This window comes from Anser cygnoides, chromosome 2 (genome assembly GCF_040182565.1).
Source record: "Anser cygnoides isolate HZ-2024a breed goose chromosome 2, Taihu_goose_T2T_genome, whole genome shotgun sequence".
Classification (NCBI taxonomy): Eukaryota; Metazoa; Chordata; class Aves; order Anseriformes; family Anatidae; genus Anser; species Anser cygnoides.
In genome coordinates, this window is record NC_089874.1 from 67,108,725 (window position 1) to 67,128,287 (window position 19,563).

Here is a 19,563-nt window from a genome sequence, read left to right on the forward strand (position 1 = left end):
CCTACAACCTGAATAATTCCCACTCCTCTTCACTGACCAGCTATCAAGCTTGTGTGTAGGTTTGTTATTTGGTTGTTGTTGGGGGGGGGGGGGGAAGGTTGTTTTGTGTGGTGTGCGTTTTGTTGTTTTTTGTTTGCTTTTTACAGAGCATGATGGAATGTGCCAGTTTACTATATAATTGTCAGAGAAATTGGCTTTTATCAGCTCCATTACACTGTTTTTCTTATGTAAGATGCATATCTGAAAACAGAGAATGATGAAGACATGTCTCAAGTTTGGGAGGTAATATTCAGAAAGGCCATAGATCCATAGTCCATGCCCTCCCATACACACCTTTTTTTTCCTTTTTATAAAAAAAGGATTGCAGAGTTTCAAAAATGGATAATGATTTCCAATTCCAGTGACCACCAGCAGATGCCATGCCATTAAGGAACGGTTTTGTCCTCCACACAACTGTCATATTATCAGAACTCACAGATCCATATTCATAAAACAACCCTCTATGCAAAAAATCCGTATGCATCTTCCTTCTCATCTTTGCATCACGTGCATCATCTCTTCTCCTCATTAACGCCTCAGTACTGCATACCCGCAAAGTACTATTCTCTCCAGTTCATTACTCTTACAACTGCTTGGCTTCCATAGGCCAAGTTCCAGACAATAAACAATACATCCAGATTTGCAGTTTTACCCAAGCCTCTCTAGTACAATTAATGAGAAGAGCAACTATAGCTATTATAACAACCCAGCCCCAAAACCAATCTATCAGTTTTCCAATTGCAGATGCAATGTAACCCACAAAAGTTATTACAAACTGTCCTAGGGTTGTGTTAGCCCAAAGTTCAGAACTGCCAAAGTTATCAAATAATTTCTCATTAACATTTCCATGCACCAAACAAAACTTATATTTGAAATAAGTCTGCATTCGAAGTGTTGGTCATAAAGCCAAAGAAGCACATTGTTCAAATTCTCATTCCTCGAAAGTTTCATGAAGAGTAGTGACCCTCACAACCATTGATAGGTGAATACTTTAAGGTACATTACCAATAAAAAATATCTAAACAAATCCTAGCAAGTCGATATTACACAGCACAAGACAGAGCTCAACAGTATAGATTTACAATCAACATAAACAGGCAGAGACCACTTTGCCACAAAAAAGGTGTCCCTCTCATCTTATAACTTACCCAATCCTGGTCCTCACACAGACAGAACTGTAAACTATTCAGCAGGGGTTGGTGGAGTAATACAGAGTTCAGAGAGAACTATTTTGCTTTTATTTTCATTTTTTGCTGCAATTTTGAATCCAGTTGAGTTTGTGTGTTCACTACACAAGTGCTTATGCTGTCACTACAGAGACAAGAATAAGCAGCCTGAGTAAGCAAACACTTCTTTAGCACTAATGCCAATCTAACTAAATCATAGAACGACAGTAACAGTTCTGCCCTCACCCTCCTCCTCCACAATTCAAAGGAGTTGGAACGTTAAAAAAAGTATCACAGGTATCTTGTCTTAGGCAAAATGACAGACCAGAGCTTGGGAATTGAGAAGGCAAACAGTCATCTAAGTGATCCTAAATTTGCACTGAGATGCCTGTTCAAGAGATTAAGGACAAAAATATTAGACCATCTAATCTTATTTCCTGTCTTTCCACAGGTTACAGAATTTCATTAGGCTCTACAACTTTGACAAAACATGCTGAGATTTGACCCTCACGTTTTCAGAATTGAAATAAAAATAAAATGGTAGATATTTTCCTGTTATGATTGTTTTTTAATTAGAGGAAAAATCTCAAAGAATTGTTCCTTATTTCTATATTTGAATCTTCGAATTTCTATCTGTAACTTCCTAGTATACCTTCTGAATTTAACCACTTGCACTCCTTATTTTCCATCTGTGAAGGTTACAATACTCATCAAGTTTCTCAAACTTCTTTTGGAAAAACTAAACCAACTAAGCTCATAAAGCATTCTCCTAATCTTCAGTCATTTTTGTGGCAACATCCTTTCCAGTTTTTAAGATATATAAGAAAATACAAACTCTAAAAAATCAAATACAGCCTTCTACAATCTCAGTTGTGCTATTTACAGAAGTATAATAATCACCTTTCTACTGCAAGGATCATGCCCTTTACCACAGCATTAAACCAAGATCATGCTATTCTATTCCAGTCTGACCCCTAAATCCTTTCCAGATTCACTGGTTCCTCACTGTTCCACACTATACCTGTCACACACTGTTCACATTCAAGAAATGGTCCTATTTGCCTTTGTATTCAAGCAAATTTTGACCAAACAAGCCCATTTGGCAAGCATCTATGTCTCCTGTTATACTGTAACAAATTAACATTAATCTGAAAAAGCAGGTTATTTTTTAAATGGCAAAAGAATACAGATATTTCTCACTTCTCTGAAAACTATCTAAATTGAACCATATAGCCACAAATCAGCTTGGCCTTGATAAGTTCTCTAACAAACTAAGCAACAGGTACATTTAAAAAAAAACACTACATTTTCAAATGGCAACTCTTAATCACAGCCCATGTACATTGAAGTATGATCTGGTTAGCAAGATATAGTGATCTTTCTAATAAAAACTATGGTAGGCATTTCATGAAGTTAGTATTGGGTCATATTAAGAACAAACCACTATAAAATGAAAACATGAAGACAAGATGCTGTCTGTAAAAGCAGAAAAAAGCATCTATTGTAAATAAATATTTTAAGGTTAAAAAATTTAAAAAGTCACTTAAATATCTAAGTGTCATGTTGCCTGTGGCAAAAAGCATAAATTCCATCTTCTTCATAATGTATATTTACTTCCTATATGTCTTTTTTTTAATTAGCAGGCAATAAAAGGACTCAGACAATCTTAAATTAATTTCTTACCCCTCCTACTCCAAAAATGTATAGAAGTATTCTCTAGAGTGCTAAAGTAAACCCAAATTTTTAAAGAACAATTGCCTTACTTAAATTCAAATTAGGAAGAGACATCAATAACTTTGAACACATCTTGACCACCATAATTATTATTTTTTTTCCATTGGATGGGCTTAGGAAGTCAGTGCAATCTACTTCATTTACAAGTGATACTTTTAAAATAAGTGCCTAAGTATTTTTAATAAATCAACTAATTTCTTGCACTATTGCCACCAATGCCTAGTACAATTTAAGCTTCCTTGAAAAGCAGAACATGATGTACTTAACCTCCTTGTAAACACTTCATAGGACAGCTATAAGTATAGAACCTGATACTTAAGTAAAATAGTCATTAAAACGCAATACTGTAGATAGAAATAGACTCACTTGGATTTTGCCCACTTTCTTCATTATCTTGCTCATTCATAATTAAAGTAAATCAAATCACCCTTCTCTGCTGATTCTTCATGCATCAAGAATGGAAACAAACTGACAGTTACGTCTTCCCAGCTTTGCTTAAGACCTCAAATCCTGTTTCTTACTAGTAAGGGATTAATCCTGAAACAAATCATTAAGGTTTCATGCACTGTGAACAGGCACATGATAAAGCCAAACTATATGACAGTCACAAACTCTCTGACCAGAATTAAGCTGCAGGATTTCTGTTAGGAATAAACACTGTACTTAGTGAAACGGACAGGATCAAGTTAATGAAAACCTCTCTCTTTACCTAATAATAGCTATTGCTTAAGGTTTTCTTCACATCAAATTAATTCACCTTGAGATACTTTTAAAAAGATTGGTACACACTAACAACAAATAGTAGTAACCTATTCCACAGATTTATGTAGTATCAAAAAAGTTGGTTTTATGCATCAAGTACATACGAACAGATCTTAGGCAAGTATAGTTGCTAAACAATGATTTTATGTAGGAAGAGCTTGTAGTATTGTACTTAAGATGTAGCAGATAAATAAAACACTTGAAAATATAATCCTAGTAACTTTGCAAGCACTCTTTTTAATTTCAAAATACTTGTGTTAAAAAGGGGTCCCCTTTACGACTTGGCTTAGAAGTTGTTAATTCTCTTTCAAATTAGATATACCATTGTTTTCTGGTTTATGCATTAACTTATTTTACACATTCTACACTAGCCTCAAGCAACTTCATACAAACTATTTCAATTCTATTAAACTGATGTTATTGCTTAGAGCAGACTATTTCCTGTGGTCTAATCTTCGCATCAAAACTGAAATCTAATTTTCTCTGTGACCTTAACACTTTACACTAAAAAAAATGGTCACCTGTGGAAAGGCCAGAAGGCTCCTTCCAGGAACATTTCCTAAAGCTCCTCTTGCAAGAGCTGCTTTAAGTGAGCGATACTGCAAAAAGCCTGGCTCTTGTCACTCCTCGTTTTGACTCCTACACCTCTTCCCGCCCCGCCCCCCTCCCCCCCCCCAAAAAAAAAAAAAAAACAGCTTGTGGAACTGAGGAGCACTTGCACTGTATAAGTCTTGCCAGCAGAGGGAGATAGGACTAATCAATAGCAGCGAGCAATTCGATTGTTTCTGTCCTGGTACGTTTCTATCAGGCCAGCTCTAAAGTAACAAAGCCAAGCCCTGTTATATTTTCAAGGAAAGTAAGCTTCCCATTCTTCAAGATAGAAATAATCTACTAAAAGGTTTTACTCGCTTCAAGCAAGCAGGCTTGCAAGAAGAGGCTTTCAGTGTAAGAAGGCACAAACATGTCCCCCTGTTAGAAGGCAAGAAAGAGAGTAAGTTTTTCCTTTCTTCTTCCAGAAAGAGTGAGATCTTAATTTGTTCAGATACATATTTTCATAATAAATAATGTTTTTTAAAGCAGTTGCCACTAATAATGTCATCTTCCAAAGGCTCCTAGAACGATTCCCTAAACAGGCTTGAATAGTGCTTATTTTTCGTTGCTGTGAGTGACCTAAAGGATAGAGCTAATTAAAGGAGCTAATTAAGAATGCTAGCTGTTGACAAATTAGGAAGCAAATAAATACTTTCAAAGGATAGGGACATTATTAAACTATGTTTCCCTGTAGCTATGATTCAAGAGCAAAGTTATTTAAGGACCAGAGATAATACACTGGGGGAAGGGGTAAGAAGGGGAGGGGGGCAGGCTACTGCAGACAGAATCCTGATAGCATGACCTATACTAACCACAGAAATAAAATAATTAATATTCTGCTAACTACTATCTGGACAATTCACAAAGCCATGGCATACAAACAGCTGCAGTTATACATGTTATAGTATGCACAAAACATCCTCCTTATTTAACTGGTACATCCAATACAATAAAGTAAGAAAACAAGTATTACCCAATTATGCAAGTACCACCACAAAAACCAGGAAAGGGTTATGGGAATCTATTAGGAGAATAATTAGGAGAATCTATTTTTGAACAATGGAACCCACGTTGGGTAAAAGGGGAAAAAATCCTCACAAGTTCATTATTTCTACTCAAATCCAGAAAATAAGTAGTTTTTGATAAAACTATAGTTCATTAGTTTAGAGAGCAAATAAAAATAATCTGCATTATTTTTAAGGTGGCGATGTGTGTTGAGATGGGAGTGGAACAACGCTGTTGTTCTACAATGAGCTGACTCACAGAAATAAAGCCTACTGAAAAAAACTTAGTATTCCTATTATAGCCAGTTTCTTGCTGTTTTGGCTCCCTAAAACAGTCCACAAACAGTAATACTGGAGACAGACCTAGTTTATTCAGCAGCAGCTATTATGATCTGCTATGCTTTAACATCTTGACTATATATCCCTTACAGTGCTTGAGATTTTAATACATGGTTCACAATAATCTTAAAAATTATACCATAACAAAACATTATGAACAAAGTCTTGTTATGAAAAACTAATAAAAAACAGTTGCACCAGAAGAATTTTATTCACCATACTCTGATGACTGGAAATATATCATTAAGAAAAGAAAGCCAGATTTCCAACAATAAAATGATCAAGAGATCTCAGTAACAGTATTTTCATTACTGGATCAGAGAATTTAACATTATGAGGGTTTTTATCGCTATATCTGATATTCTCTCCTCCTGGAATAGTCTAAAATTGTTTTATAACTAGAATTATTTATATTTAGCTCTTAGGCAATAAGTCCTATATGGGAATGTTAGCATTTAATTTACATGACATCAACAGAATTGAATAAAAATAATAATTTGTAGTCCGTATCAAGCAGTAACTTAACATTCTCTTTCTGTAAAGGAGAAAACACTGTAACAGTCTAAAAACATGTTTGAACAGTTACAAAAGTGAAATTATTTAGTTCATTATCCTTAACTCTGACTCTCTTATTCCCACTTATTTCCCTTGTAGCTATTAATAGAGCAGAAACACTCGAATTAAATTGGCTACATACATCATTTTGAAATGGTGAATGGACCAATTAGAGTCTCTTGGCATAGCTAGGCATACATCTGGAGATGACCTGGACAGTCAATGCCCCTCGCAGCAAAGAAAAATCCTACGTTTCAACCACACCTGTGATCAACTGTCAGATGTGCCTTTCTCTGCAACAGGAGTAGTACTCTCCATTCCAAAACTGTATTATACAGCATGCCAAGGGGCAGGGGGAAAGTAACCAGTAATTTCTCTAAAGGGAGACTGCCTCACAAAGCTGAAAGTGCTCTTTCAGAGAATCAATAAGAATGGAAATCGAATTTATATAGTCTGCCATCAGGATCTCTGACTTAGTCTGCCAAGACATTTGAAACGAATGTGAATTTGAAATGAAATTCACTGAACATGCTTAAAGAAATAAAGTGACCATGGACTGAAAGAGGAGATTTCAGATAAGCCATCAGTAAATGAGTATGAAAATAGACCAGTATGGTCTACTCAGACAAGGGAAATAGTCAGATGGCTGTTTAAGTTCTGCTGAGACATATACTGTTCCATATATTAATAAAATGCAACAACAAAAATAATTAGGTGCCCAGAGGTATGACAGCTGGAAACTCTTTCAAGTTATTTAGTTTAGTCAAGACACAAGGTAATTGTGAAGTGCTGCAGAGGACCTTTGAGACTAAATGGATATTAACACAACAGGCAAAATTCAACATAGAATTGTAAAAGTCAGTATTTACATACATGAAGGAAAACAACCCTAGATAGTACGGCTCCAAGCTAGCTGATTCTTATCTTTCATAAATGAGATACTCTGTTTATGACTTTCATAAAAACACCTGTACAAAGATTTTTTCAAAACACAGCTTGAACATTGGGAATGAAAAATAAAGTCCATGTTAGACAAAGGTATAAAAAGCATAGTCCATTCACAACATGATTAGTACACACTGTTCTTGAACCTCCATCCTTCCAAAATGAACAGAAGTAGAAATAGTTCAAGAGAAAGACAGTAAGGAGAACAAGTAGTAAGGAATGATTCCCACATAGAATGACTTATCACACTCAGTTTGTAAAGTGATAGGGTTGAGATGGGATTAGGTTTATAAAATCACGAGTAATCTGGAAAGGGATTGACAAGTATTAGCTTGATTTGATGACTGGTTCAGAAATAAACAAAAAGTAATATGCCACTGAACAGCAGAATTTACTGCCAGCTTCTGATATACCAAAAACACATTATCTTCCTGACTACATAGGAGAAACATGCTGAGTGTATTTAGAATAAAAATAAATTTAGAATTTGATTCATTTTTTCTTAATTTTGTGAGTTTATATTTTTAAATCAAGTTTCACAGAAACCTCAGCTATATCTGACCCACAAGTGGTTGGAGCCTGGAAGAACATGGAAACAATATCATGTTCACCAGCCCATGTATATCCCTAGACAACAGCATCAGCCTCTGGCCAGTACTGGAAACACCATGCACACCGCTGATTCATTATCCCTCTCCATCCTGCTTATGTACTTAATCTATGGAGATTTAAATAAGTGTGAAGATATGGAGAAACTGCAAGGGGATGAAGCAGAACACAAAAATGTAATGTATTTTTCTGTGCAGTAAGTTCTGAACTGCAGACTGGTCCTGTGTTTAAGCAGAAGCAGACAGAAAATCAGCTACTAATGTCAGTGAGATTAACCTGTCTTCCCTCCATTGCATATACGCACCCTCAACTATTCCCTTGTTTTCCTGGAATTAGCATTTTACAGAAAGTAACAGAATCCCCACTTAAGTACAAATGCTATGACTTCTTTGGAATCGATCAAGTTTGCCATTGATATTCCTTGTAATTGAGGTTCTTCAATTTAAGTTTTTTTGTAGGAGTTACTTGTCATATTGGTTTCTAAATAAGACACTGCTGTGGCTAGGTATATAACACTGCAGGATGCTAGTTAATGTTCCAAAACATCTGACATGTTGAACTTGTAATGAAAGACAAATTTGATCGATTTCAAAGTTTTCAGAGGTCTATACAATAGGCAGTTATTACTGATGTATGTGAAGAAAAAAAAAGCCAGAAATTCTTATTAAACTTCATCCATTACTCCCCCTAGAACAGATCACTCTTTCCTTCTCTTCTTTTACTAATTACTATTTCCTAAGCACTCTTCCCTTATAGGGAACTATAAGATCACTGAACAAGACAGGTACACATAAATATATACAAAGTAGCAGGAGGAATCTGAATCAGTAAGACCCCAACCTTCAACAGTATTGTTCAATCCAAACATTAATTTCTGACCTTCCCCATAACTCTTCATCACAAATCCTACTATAGCCAGTACTATAATCCAGGCAAGCAGCCACTCATGTAAGCTTTCACCTCCTATGCACACATATAAGCGTCACACAATCAGAAAATACAAGGCTAGAATTTCACGTTTATGGAGTGAGGAACGTAGAGTAAGAACATCTCAGCTTACTCTCTGATCACATAGATGAGTTATCAGATGAGAATGTATGAAAAAGGGAGACTACACAGAAAAGCTGATAATAACAAAAGTATTTTACTTGCGATACACACTTAAAAAAAATGACTAGGGTAGTCAAGGCAATTTCAAAACAATTATTTATATGTTAGCCATACAATTCAGTTAAAACTGATAAAATTCTAGATAGCCCAAACAATAAGATTACATGCTGAGCTATATAGGCTAAGGGTGATCTAAAGCAGGTCTCATTCCACCTGTTTTCTTACTCCCACCTTTACTCCCAGCTGTACCCTTCTTCCACCTTTTTACAACTTTAGCAATTCTCACTTTTTATAGCACTCATTCACTTCAACTCCAAAACCAGAAAAAGCATGTTTTTCCCCATTGCACTAGTTCTGTTTTCTGCTAGTTTTAACACAAGCCTTTAGATGGGCTTAACCACAGTATCTTTTAGCTGAGGTTAATATTAACAAATCCAGTATTTTAGGATTTCTTAAAGCTCTCAGAAGAATGAATGAGTTAAGGATAACTATTTGATTACAGAGCATTAATCTAATGATCTCACGCATTACAGGTTTACATACCACAGATACGTATAATACCTAAGGCAACATTACGTATGCTGTTTATTTCCTCAACCTCTGTATCCAAGTATAGCATCTAATCTCTCTTACTGAACTTAGACCTCTCTGACTGAAAAAGCTTTTTCAACCTGTAGACAAGGTACAGTGTTTTCCTCTCTACTTGTTATTTACAGATCCATTAACAGGAAAAATTAAACTCATTGGCTCCAGTGATGGATTTCTAGAAGACTACAGTCTTCTAGAATGTGCAAATATAACTCTCAGGCCCACATAAATTCGACTTAATTATATGAAAAATTACGAACTCTTACACCATGAAAAGGTTATAAATAAACCATTACAAAAGCACCAACTCCACTCTTCCCTTTTCCAACCCTGCAAGATTTCTGAATGTTCCGGACTTTCCAGATGCTTCATATATATGCACACTAACAACTCATGTCTAGCCATACTCATATTTATGTTCAGTATTTTGAAATGTGATATGGCCTAACACCACACTCTGTGCCTTTCTGACTACCTTATCACTGTAAGGAAAGCCGCCTAAACTGATTAATTCTGTGTTGCAGTCACTCTTCAGAAATTCATTTTTTTCTGCCCTTTATCCAGCCAGTATATGAATCAAACTGCTCTCAGAGTTTATACTGTTTATGACTTCCTATTCAATTTAGTTTAAGAATAACAACAACAAAAAAACTTTAACAAAAATTGCCAGTTATTTGAACAGTTGCTCATTATTTCAACATACTGAAGGAAATGCAACTACAAATAACATGCAACTTTTTCAGGCAGGTTGGGGGGTGAGGGGAGCAAGCTCTGTGGGAAAACAAATGAACACGTGCTCAAACACAGATGGTGTTGGACTAGATCATTAAAGTTCCCTTTCAACCAAACCATTCTATAATTCTGTAACAAACAACCCAATTTTGTCAGCTTGTTTTTCTCAACCACCTTTCCAAGGAATCTTTACGCACAAATGGATGAAAATAAATAATTAACTTTGTCAAATATTTGTTTTCACATTTTCGTGTTCACATCCTACATCATATGGTATTATCCTTATTTTATCTGTGACCTATATCACCAGCAGGAGAAACCACCATTATGACAAACTGCCTTTTTACAACCTGTCTTTTCACCTGTAATCATCTAACATCTAAAAAAAAAATTGTATTAGGAACATGTTTCGACTGTAATACAGTGTCCAAAATAACATGCGAGATTCAACCAGCTTTCACAGTGCTGGCCTACTCAGGGACCATGCTTGGCATTGCTGCTGCAACATACTTCAGAAAGAGGAAGTGTTGAGGGCTTTTGAGCCAAAGGAAAATAGAGTTATTACTTCCCTAGAAGGGCCTTATTATCTGAGTGACAAAAGCTCTTATTTTCCCACCACTGCTTGTAGACAAATACCCGTTCTGTCACAGAACAGGCTGCCCTGAACAGAGTCTTACAATGTTCAAGCTCCACCTCAGGTTCGATTCTTCTCACCTCGGTGCCATCATGAGTGAGGCCTAGTAGAAGAGAACATTTCTAATGCACTACTATCAGGTAAAAAACCTACCACATCTAATAAAACACAGATGCTGATGCACAGGCACATAGCTAGACAAACACCTGAAACAATCCAGGTATGATTACACTCTTCTTCACAGTCAGAAATCTCTCCTCCTCTCTCTCCAGTAAACTCCACCGGGACCTGACTTTTAAACAGAAACATAGCTTTTATGCCTTCCCGCTTAACTGCCAGCGGCGCTGGTTACTCCTGTTCTCCCGCAAAGGCACGAAGCAGACCCAGACTTGCACCGCGGCTCACTGTCCTCAGCGGGCCGCCGCGCGCACTCGGCAGGCAGCGAGCAGCCCCGCTCCCGAGGCTAGAGCTGACCCGGGAGTACTTCCTCGTCTCGGCCAGTGGCGACTGCAGTAGTATGTGGAAACACAGAGAAATAAACTCTCAGCCACCTCAGGCACCGGACTTTCGTCCTCTCCCGCACTTCCCCCACCTGAGCAGGGCACGTAGACCCCGCAACACCCGCTACAGAAAAGAAAGGCATCCCCTTTACATGTAGCACAGGCCCTCCGGGAGCGACTCGGCCCGCCCCTCCACAGCCCGGTGGCACCGGGAACCTCGCTCCTCACACACACAAACACCCGGCGCCACCCCGCTCCTCTCTCTCACTGGGGCCCCGGTCCCTGTTGTCCTCTTCCTCCTCCTGCCGCTGCGCATCCCGCTCCGCCGGGTCCCGCTTCTCGCCCTGCGCCTCTACCGGCACCACAGTGAAGTTGGTCGGCATCGCACGCCGCCGACCCGAGCGCAGCTCCCGGAACACACTGGCACCTCCCCCCCAAGGTAGCGGGTAGGGTGAGGCGAGCGCTACCGCCTCCCTCACGTGAGAGCCATTTCCTCACGCAGCGGGAGGGGGGTGGCCGACACCAAGCCACCGCCTCCTCCTGCCACCGCTTCCAGTAAAAAATGGCCTAAGCGATTTTATTGGAGACAAGGCTCCGATGTGAAAGGTCGCTTGGTGCACGCAGGTGGGAAGGGAAGGTCTTATTTACATATATGCAGCTTCCCAGTTCAGAGCTGAGGCAGTCTGTGGCAGATTTTGTTCTCCTGCAGGGGTGATGCGGAGCGCCTAAGTGCTCCTAAGGCAGGGAGAAGTGGGTCCAGCTAGTGCCATTGGGTAAACAGCCAGCGGAGGGTGTGTGTTTGTGTATCAGTGCTACGGCTATTGGGCACAAAAACAAACAAACAAACAAAAAAAACCACCACACACAACACACCTTCCTCTCCTTGTCAAATCTTGCCTTGCACATATGCCTGCAGCACTAGGACTACCAGGCTGCTGCTGCTTCTCAGATCCCAGCAGACAGAAACTATCTTCCAAAGGAAACCAAAGCCAGACTGTAGGGTACTGAACCTCTAAGGTATGACAGCATCCAGAAACCCCATGCAGGGGCTTTGCAGGTCACCTTTTAGATGAGTGGAAGAGAAAGTCCTCTGCGCACCTTGGAATTACCAGATACAGATGGTTCCCAGAAATCTGCTCTCCTACACAGTAGCTGTGGGTTGTAGAGGACAGCAGAAGGCTCCACGTTCCATGCTCGAGTAAACATGTAATCTCTGACCTAGAGTGAAGCAGATTCCAAGAATCAGTGAATGGGCTGATTAAAAAAAAATATTAATTATGTAGCATTAGTGATGAGCTGTAGCTCTTGATTATCCTAAACATCCTTCCCAGAGCAGGATTGTACCATCTCCACTCCAAAAGTGGGAAAAGCAGGCTTGGAAACTAAGGTCCTTTTTTTTCCTTCTTCTGCTCTTCTCCCTTCCCAGCAAAATGTTAGAATAGAGCAGGACTCATTTTGGTGCATATCTATGCATTTTTGAAGAAGACTCTGAATGGTCTGCAGGTCCTATACCTCAGTGGGATGGAAGATGTCAACCTAATGCACGGTCTGATGGAGTAGATGCCTCCAAATAAGGGGGATTCTGGACATCAGAGATGACAGGGAAGTGTACCCAGATATGGTAGGATAGATAGCAGGTCAGCAAGAAAAGGAGAGGCAGAGAGGCATGGTAACTGATGTCTGGTATGGGCTTGGCAGTTTGCCCTCATTCAGTCTGTAGTATAACTATAGGGCCGGTACTTTTCAATATTTTTATAAACGATCTGGATGTAGGAATAGAAGGTATTTTGAGCAAGTTTGCTGATGACACCAAACTTGGAGGAGTTGTGGACTCGATTGAGGGTGGAAAGGCCTTGCAGAGGGATCTGGATAGGTTGGAGAGCTGGGCGATCACCAACCGCATGAAGTTCAATAAGAGCAAGTGCCGGGTCCTGCACCTGGGACGGGGAAACCCTGGCTGCACATACAGACTGGGCGATGAGACGCTGGAGAGCAGCCTAGAAGAGAGGGATCTGGGGGTCGTGGTAGACAGCAAGTTGAATATGAGCCAGCAGTGTGCCCTGGCGGCCAGGAGGGCCAACCGTGTCCTGGGGTGCATCAAGCACGGCATCGCTAGTAGGTCAAGGGAGGTGATTGTCCCGCTCTACTCTGCGCTGGTGCGGCCTCACCTCGAGTACTGTGTGCAGTTCTGGGCACCACAGTACAAAAAGGACATTAAACTGTTGGAGAGTGTACAGAGGAGGGCTACGAAGATGGTGAAAGGCCTGGAGGGGAAGACATACGAGGAACGGCTGAGGTCACTGGGCCTGTTCAGCCTGGAGAAGAGGAGGCTGAGGGGAGACCTCATCACAGTCTATAACTTCCTCGTAAGGGGGTGTCGAGAGGCAGGAGACCTTTTCTCCATTAACACCAGTGACAGGACCCGCGGGAACGGGGTTAAGCTGAGGCAGGGGAAATTTAGGCTCGACATCAGGAGAGGGTTCTTCACAGAGAGGGTGGTTGCACACTGGAACAGGCTCCCCAGGGAAGTGGTCACTGCACCGAGCCTGTCTGAATTTAAGAAGAGATTGGACTGTGCACTTAGTCACATGGTCTGAACTTTTGGGTAGACCTGTGCAGTATCAAGAGTTGGACTTGATGATCCTTAAGGGTCCCTTCCAACTCAGGATATTCTATGATTCTATGATTCTATAGTAATGAGAAGATGGCTGCATGAGAAAGAACTTTCTTTCTTAGAGATGTGTCTCCTCATCCTTCTCCTGCCTTTTCCAAGAAACTAACTGAAATGGTATCTTTGTTAGCGATAAGGGATTTACAGTGTTATTGATAGTACTGCAGAGGCAAGGATATTTTGGGGCACATTTTACTTTAAATTTAATTTCATCATGGTAAAGGCTATTATCAAAATTAACAGTACTATGGAACCAGATACAATGATTAACTAGAATGGCAAATGTAATTTTAAAATATATTTGAAAAAATATAATTCTCTCTTCAAAACAGACTGAACAGTGTGCATGGTGTCATGTATAAGCATTGATAAGAGAATTTGAAACAGATGATAATTTTTCAATACCATCCATCCGGTGCTTAAGAATTCCACTGAAAGAAATTCATGTACAGTGAAGAAGATGAAAACTTCACATCTGTATGCACAGAAGGTGGAATGGGGAGAAATTAGGACTGCAGTGTTCAATTTTGATTCAACATGATACAACTTATACACCTAGAAATGATAAGAGCAAGAGAAAACAAAGCTTTGGACCAAACAACTTTTGAATGAACACGGAATTATAGAATCATTAAGGTTAGAAAACACCTCCAAGATCATCTGATATAACCATATCCCTACTGCCATTATCAATGACTAAATCATGTCTCTAAGCACCAGCTCCAACCTTTTAAACACCCCCAGGGATGGTGACTCCCCACCTCCCTGGACAACCCGTTCCAATGCCTGACTACTCTTTCTGTGAAGAAATGTCTCCTAATTTCCAACCTGAACCTCCCCTGGTGCAACTTGAGGCCATTCCCTCTAGTCCTGTCTCTAGTTATCTGCAAGAAGAGGCTGACCCCCAGCTCCCCACACCTTCCTTTCAGGTAGTTGTAGAGAGCAATAAGGTCTCCCTTGAGCCTCCTCTTCTTCAGACTAAACAAGCCCAATTCCCTCAGCCACTCCTCATGGGACTTGTGCTCCAGACCCTTCACCAGCTTCATAGCCCTTCTCTGGACACGTTCCAGGACCTTGATGTCTTCCTTCTAGTGAGGGGCCCAAAACTGAACACAGTACTCGAGTTGTGGCCTCACCAGAGCAGAGTACAGGGGTACGATCACCTTCCTGGTCCTGCTGGCTACGCTATTCCTGATACAAAACAGGATGCTGTTGTCCTTCTTGGCCACCTGGGCACACGGCCGGCTCATGTTCAGGTGAGTGTCAACCAACATCCCCAGATCCTTTTCCTCTGCAAAGCTTTCCAGCCACTCTGCCCCAAGCCTGTAGTGCTGCGTGGGGTAGTTGTGGCCAAAGTGCAGGACCCGGCACTTAGATGTGTTGAACATGTCCCATTGGCCTCTGCCCATCGACCCATCCTGTCCAGGTCCCTCTGCAGGGCCTTACCTACCCTCTGGAGAATCGACACTTCCCCACAGCTTGGTGTCATCTGCAAACTTACTGAGGGCACACTCAATTCCCTCAACCAAATCATCAATAAAGATATTGAAGAGGGTGGGCCCCAACATCGACCCCTGAGGAACAAGACCCGTGACTGGTGACCAGCTAGACTTCACTCCATTCACCACCACTCTCTGGGCCCAGCTGTCCAACTAGTTTTTAACCCAGCAAAAAGTGTACCTATCCACACCATGGGCTGCCAGCTTCTGCAGGAGAATACTGTGGGAGACGATGTCAAAGGCCGTGCTGTAGTCTAGGTAGACTACATCAACAGCCTTTCCCTCATCCACCAGGCAGGTCACCCGGTCATAGAGGGCAATGAGGTTGGTCAGGCAGGACTTGCCTTTCACGAACCTGTGCTGACTGGGCCTGATCCCTTGGTTGTCCCCCACATGCTGTGTGCATTCAAGATGACCTGTTCCATTGCCTTTCCTGGCACTGAGGTCAGGCTGACAGTCCTGTGTGGGAGTCTGGCCATGGGTGTCGACAAGCCCCATGGTTGGTGATAACATTGGACTCTTAACGATGAGGCCATCAGGAATGTAAACAGTTTAGAGTGAACAAAGAAGGGTGATTCAGGAGACTCCTTGCCATCTCGGGTTGCTTGTTCTCCAGCCGTTAAGGCATGGAAGTTGCTGGGTGTTTGCGGTTGCCAGGCAAAGTTGTTGACCAATGAATGGGTAGTGGAAAAGTACTGCTGTTGGGCGAATAGTATAAGAAGGGAGCCTGTCCTCAATACGGGAATGCAACAAGGAATGAAGTTATGTCATCAATAAAGAGGTAGCAGTTACTGATCCTAAAAGAACCCTGGTGTCCATGGGGTCGCAATGCAACAGTCCTGTAGTTCCCCAGGTCCTCCTTATGACCCTTCTTATAGATGGGCATCACATTAGCAAGTCTCCAGTCATCTGGCACCTCTCTGGATGACCATGACCACCGATAGATGATGGAAAGTAGCCCAGCAGTCACATCTGCCAACTTCCTCAGCACCCTCAGGTGGATCCCATCTGGCCCATGGACTTCTGACAGTCCTGGTGGAGCAACAGGTCTCTGTTTCCACCTGAACTGCAGGGAGTTTCTTCTGCTCCCTGTCCCAAGCTTCCAGTTCAGGACGCTGAGTACCCTGACTGGTAAAGACAGATGCAAGGAAGGCATTAAGAACCTCAGCCCTTTCCCTATCCTCATCAGTCATGTCCCATCCACTCCCCCCCCCCCCCCCCCCCCCAGCATCCAGCAAACGACAGAGATTCTCCTTGGCCCTCCTCTTGCTGTTAATATATTTATAAAAACCATTTTTGTTATCCTTAACCATAGTGGCGAGGCTGAGCTCGTGCTGGGCTTTAGCCTTCCTGATTTTTTTCTCTGCATATGCTGGCAATTTCCAGCATACATCTGGGAAGTTGAAGTCCCCCGTGAGAACAAAAGCTGGTGATTGCATGACTTCATCATGACTCCCCCTCCTCCCCCTCCCCCCACCCCCAGCAAATATCCTTGTCGATACTGAAACATCAATACCTAAAAAAGGGGGAAAGAGTGACTTGGGAAAGTTGAGCTAAGTGGTTCAAATATAATTTTGTTTTGAGGAAAGATGATATATACATTTTGCAGAACAAGATTACATACCTGAACAGTTAAAGTTGTTCTAGTATTACAGCCCATATGAAAATAGCAAAGGCATTTGGTTTGGTACCAGTTGAAATTTGGTTGGAAACTTTCATGGAGTTCACTTCATATGCCTTCCATATATTTCAAAACAACTTCCTGACAGTGTTAAGAGGCAGAAAATATCAAAACATAAAGCAGGGAGCAACACAGGTTAGGATTTGCTCTGAAAATTTAATTTCCTTAATCATTTAGATTTTTCTAGTGAGGTCTGTGGGTGACACAGATTGCAGTAATAAGTAATGGAGGGAAACGTCTTTATCTGTTCAATTCAGAATAAAGACATACTGCCATAAATATGTCAGAGGATCAGGACTACAGGAAGTGAATATTTATCTTGGGAAGAAATAACTATCTTTTTTAGAGTGTAATCCAAATTTAGCATGACACCTTTCCAATCTGACATTTGCCTTCTAACAGCCAGATCTTCCCCACTGTTACCATCTTGTGACTAAAAATGTAAGCCAGCCACTGGGCTTTTTATTTCCTGGGCATTCCCAGAGTCCCATGCACCATGCTAAGTGGAACCGTTCTACAATTCAGTTTCACTACTTGTGTCTCATCAATGAGAGATGGAGGAGCATCATACTCTGCCATCACCTGATTCCTTAGTCCGTTGTCACTGCAATCTAGACTACAGTTCAGGTTAACACATTACAGTGGACATCTTGAGAGTCAGAGTTTCCATTGTCCAGGTGGTCATAGCAAGGGCATTTCTGTAGACATTCTACAGTACCTTGTTGTGTCTGAAGCGAAGTGTCTGACTATATGTCTGTCTTGCAGTCAGACCACATGGAAATGGAAGCTTATGAAACCTGATGCAATTAGTCACTGCCAACACAGTCAATGCAAGTAGTAAACTGGCATTTTCTAGGCAGCCTGAAGAAAACCACAATGGTGGAATCACACGGTTTTGGGGATACGGAATACTGAGCAGCAGGTCCAGAAATCCTCAGTGACATCTCTGTTACAGAAGTTAGCTACGGTCTTTCACAGTCAGAGCATGCTGATAGAAGAGCACATACTTGTATGAAAATGGAATGCCACTGAAATGTGGCATCTGGCAGCACTCTTTCTAAATAGCAAAATCACTGATAGAGAACATTCTGGAGGATCCTTTGTTGGAATGATTTAAGAAGGTGCATTCACCACAGTATGGAGCATGTTAGGATACTGGTACAAAAAAACCTTACATGTATAATTATTGAACGGTATCTGCAAAACTAGTAGCAAGTATTTTTACTTATAAAAGGCTCAGAACACAACTGGATTCAACAACTAGTCCTCCACTGGGAAGATATATGAATCTTAGTTGACCCAAGGCTGAAGAATGGGAAGGGGAGGAAATCACATCTGATTACAATCATAGAATCATAGAATGGCTCAGGTTGGAAGGGCCCTTAAAGGTCATCTAACTCCAATCCCCCTGCCATAGGCAGGTATGCCACCTTCTAGATCAGGCTGGCCAAGGCCCCATCCAGCCTGGCCTTGAACACCTCCAGGGATGGGGCATCCACTTCTCTTGGCAACCTGTTCCAGTACCTCACTGCCCTTACAGTGAAGAATTTCCTCCTAAAGTCTAGTCTAAATCTATCCTCTTTTAGTTTAAGACCATTTCCCCTTGTCCTATCATTATCTACCTGAGTAAAGAGTCCTTCTCCATCTTCTTTGTAAGACCCCTTTAAGCACTGAAAAGCTGCAGTGAGGTCTCCCTGGAGCCTTCTCTTCTTTAAGCTGAACATCTCCAGCTCTCTCAGCCTTTCTAAATAGGAGAGGTGCTTCAGCCCTCTGATCATCTTTGTAGCTCTCCTTTGGACTTGCTCTAACATGTCCACATCTTTCTTGTGCTAGGGGCCCCAAACCGGGATGCAGTAGTGCAGATGGGGCCTCACAAGGGCAGAGCAGAGGGGGACAATCACCTCCCTCGACCTACTGGTCACACCTCTTTTGATGCAGTCCAGGATGCAGTTGGCCTTCTGGGCTGCAAGTGCATACTGCTGGCTCATGCCAAGCCTTTTGTCCACCAGAATCCCCAAGTCATTCTCCTCAGGGCTGCTCTCAATGAGTTCTTCACCCAGTCTGTACTCCTGTCTGGGATTGCCCCAACCCAGGTGCAGCACCTTGCGCTTGGACTTGGTGAACCTCATGCGGTTCACATAGGCTCACTTCTTCAGCCTGTCCAGGTCCCTTTGAATGGCATCTCTTCCTGCTTTGCTATCAGCTGCACCACTTAGATTGGTGTCATCTGCAAACTTGCTGAGGGTGCACTCAATCCCATTGTCTATGTGTCCTGGTTCCAGTTAGGACAGAGTTAATTTTCCCTCATAGTAGCTGGTAGGGTGCTATGTTTTGGATTAGGATGAGAAGAGCGCTGATAACATGCTGATGTTTTAATTGTTGCAGAGCAGTGTTTACACCAGGC

General features: G+C 41.3%; 1 protein-coding gene across 5 annotated transcripts in view; it reads right to left on the minus strand.

The window, feature by feature from the left end:
* Positions 1-11,796, minus strand: part of LOC106044342 (solute carrier family 12 member 7) — a 78,009-nt gene extending 66,213 nt beyond the window's left edge. The window contains exons 1-2 of one of the 5 annotated variants that reach the window (XM_066992284.1): positions 11,554-11,796; positions 10,852-10,861 (exon numbers count right to left, since the gene is read on the minus strand). In XM_066992284.1, the coding sequence (XP_066848385.1) occupies positions 10,852-10,861; positions 11,554-11,691 (148 nt within the window). In that variant the 5' untranslated portion in view covers positions 11,692-11,796. Of the gene's footprint in view, positions 1-3,305; positions 3,496-10,851; positions 10,862-11,014; positions 11,437-11,553 lie in introns of those variants that run through there. The other 4 variants (XM_013194308.3, XM_066992283.1, XM_048075636.2 and 1 more) reach the window with 4 other exon arrangements.
* Between the last annotated feature and the right edge of the window lie 7,767 nt (positions 11,797-19,563).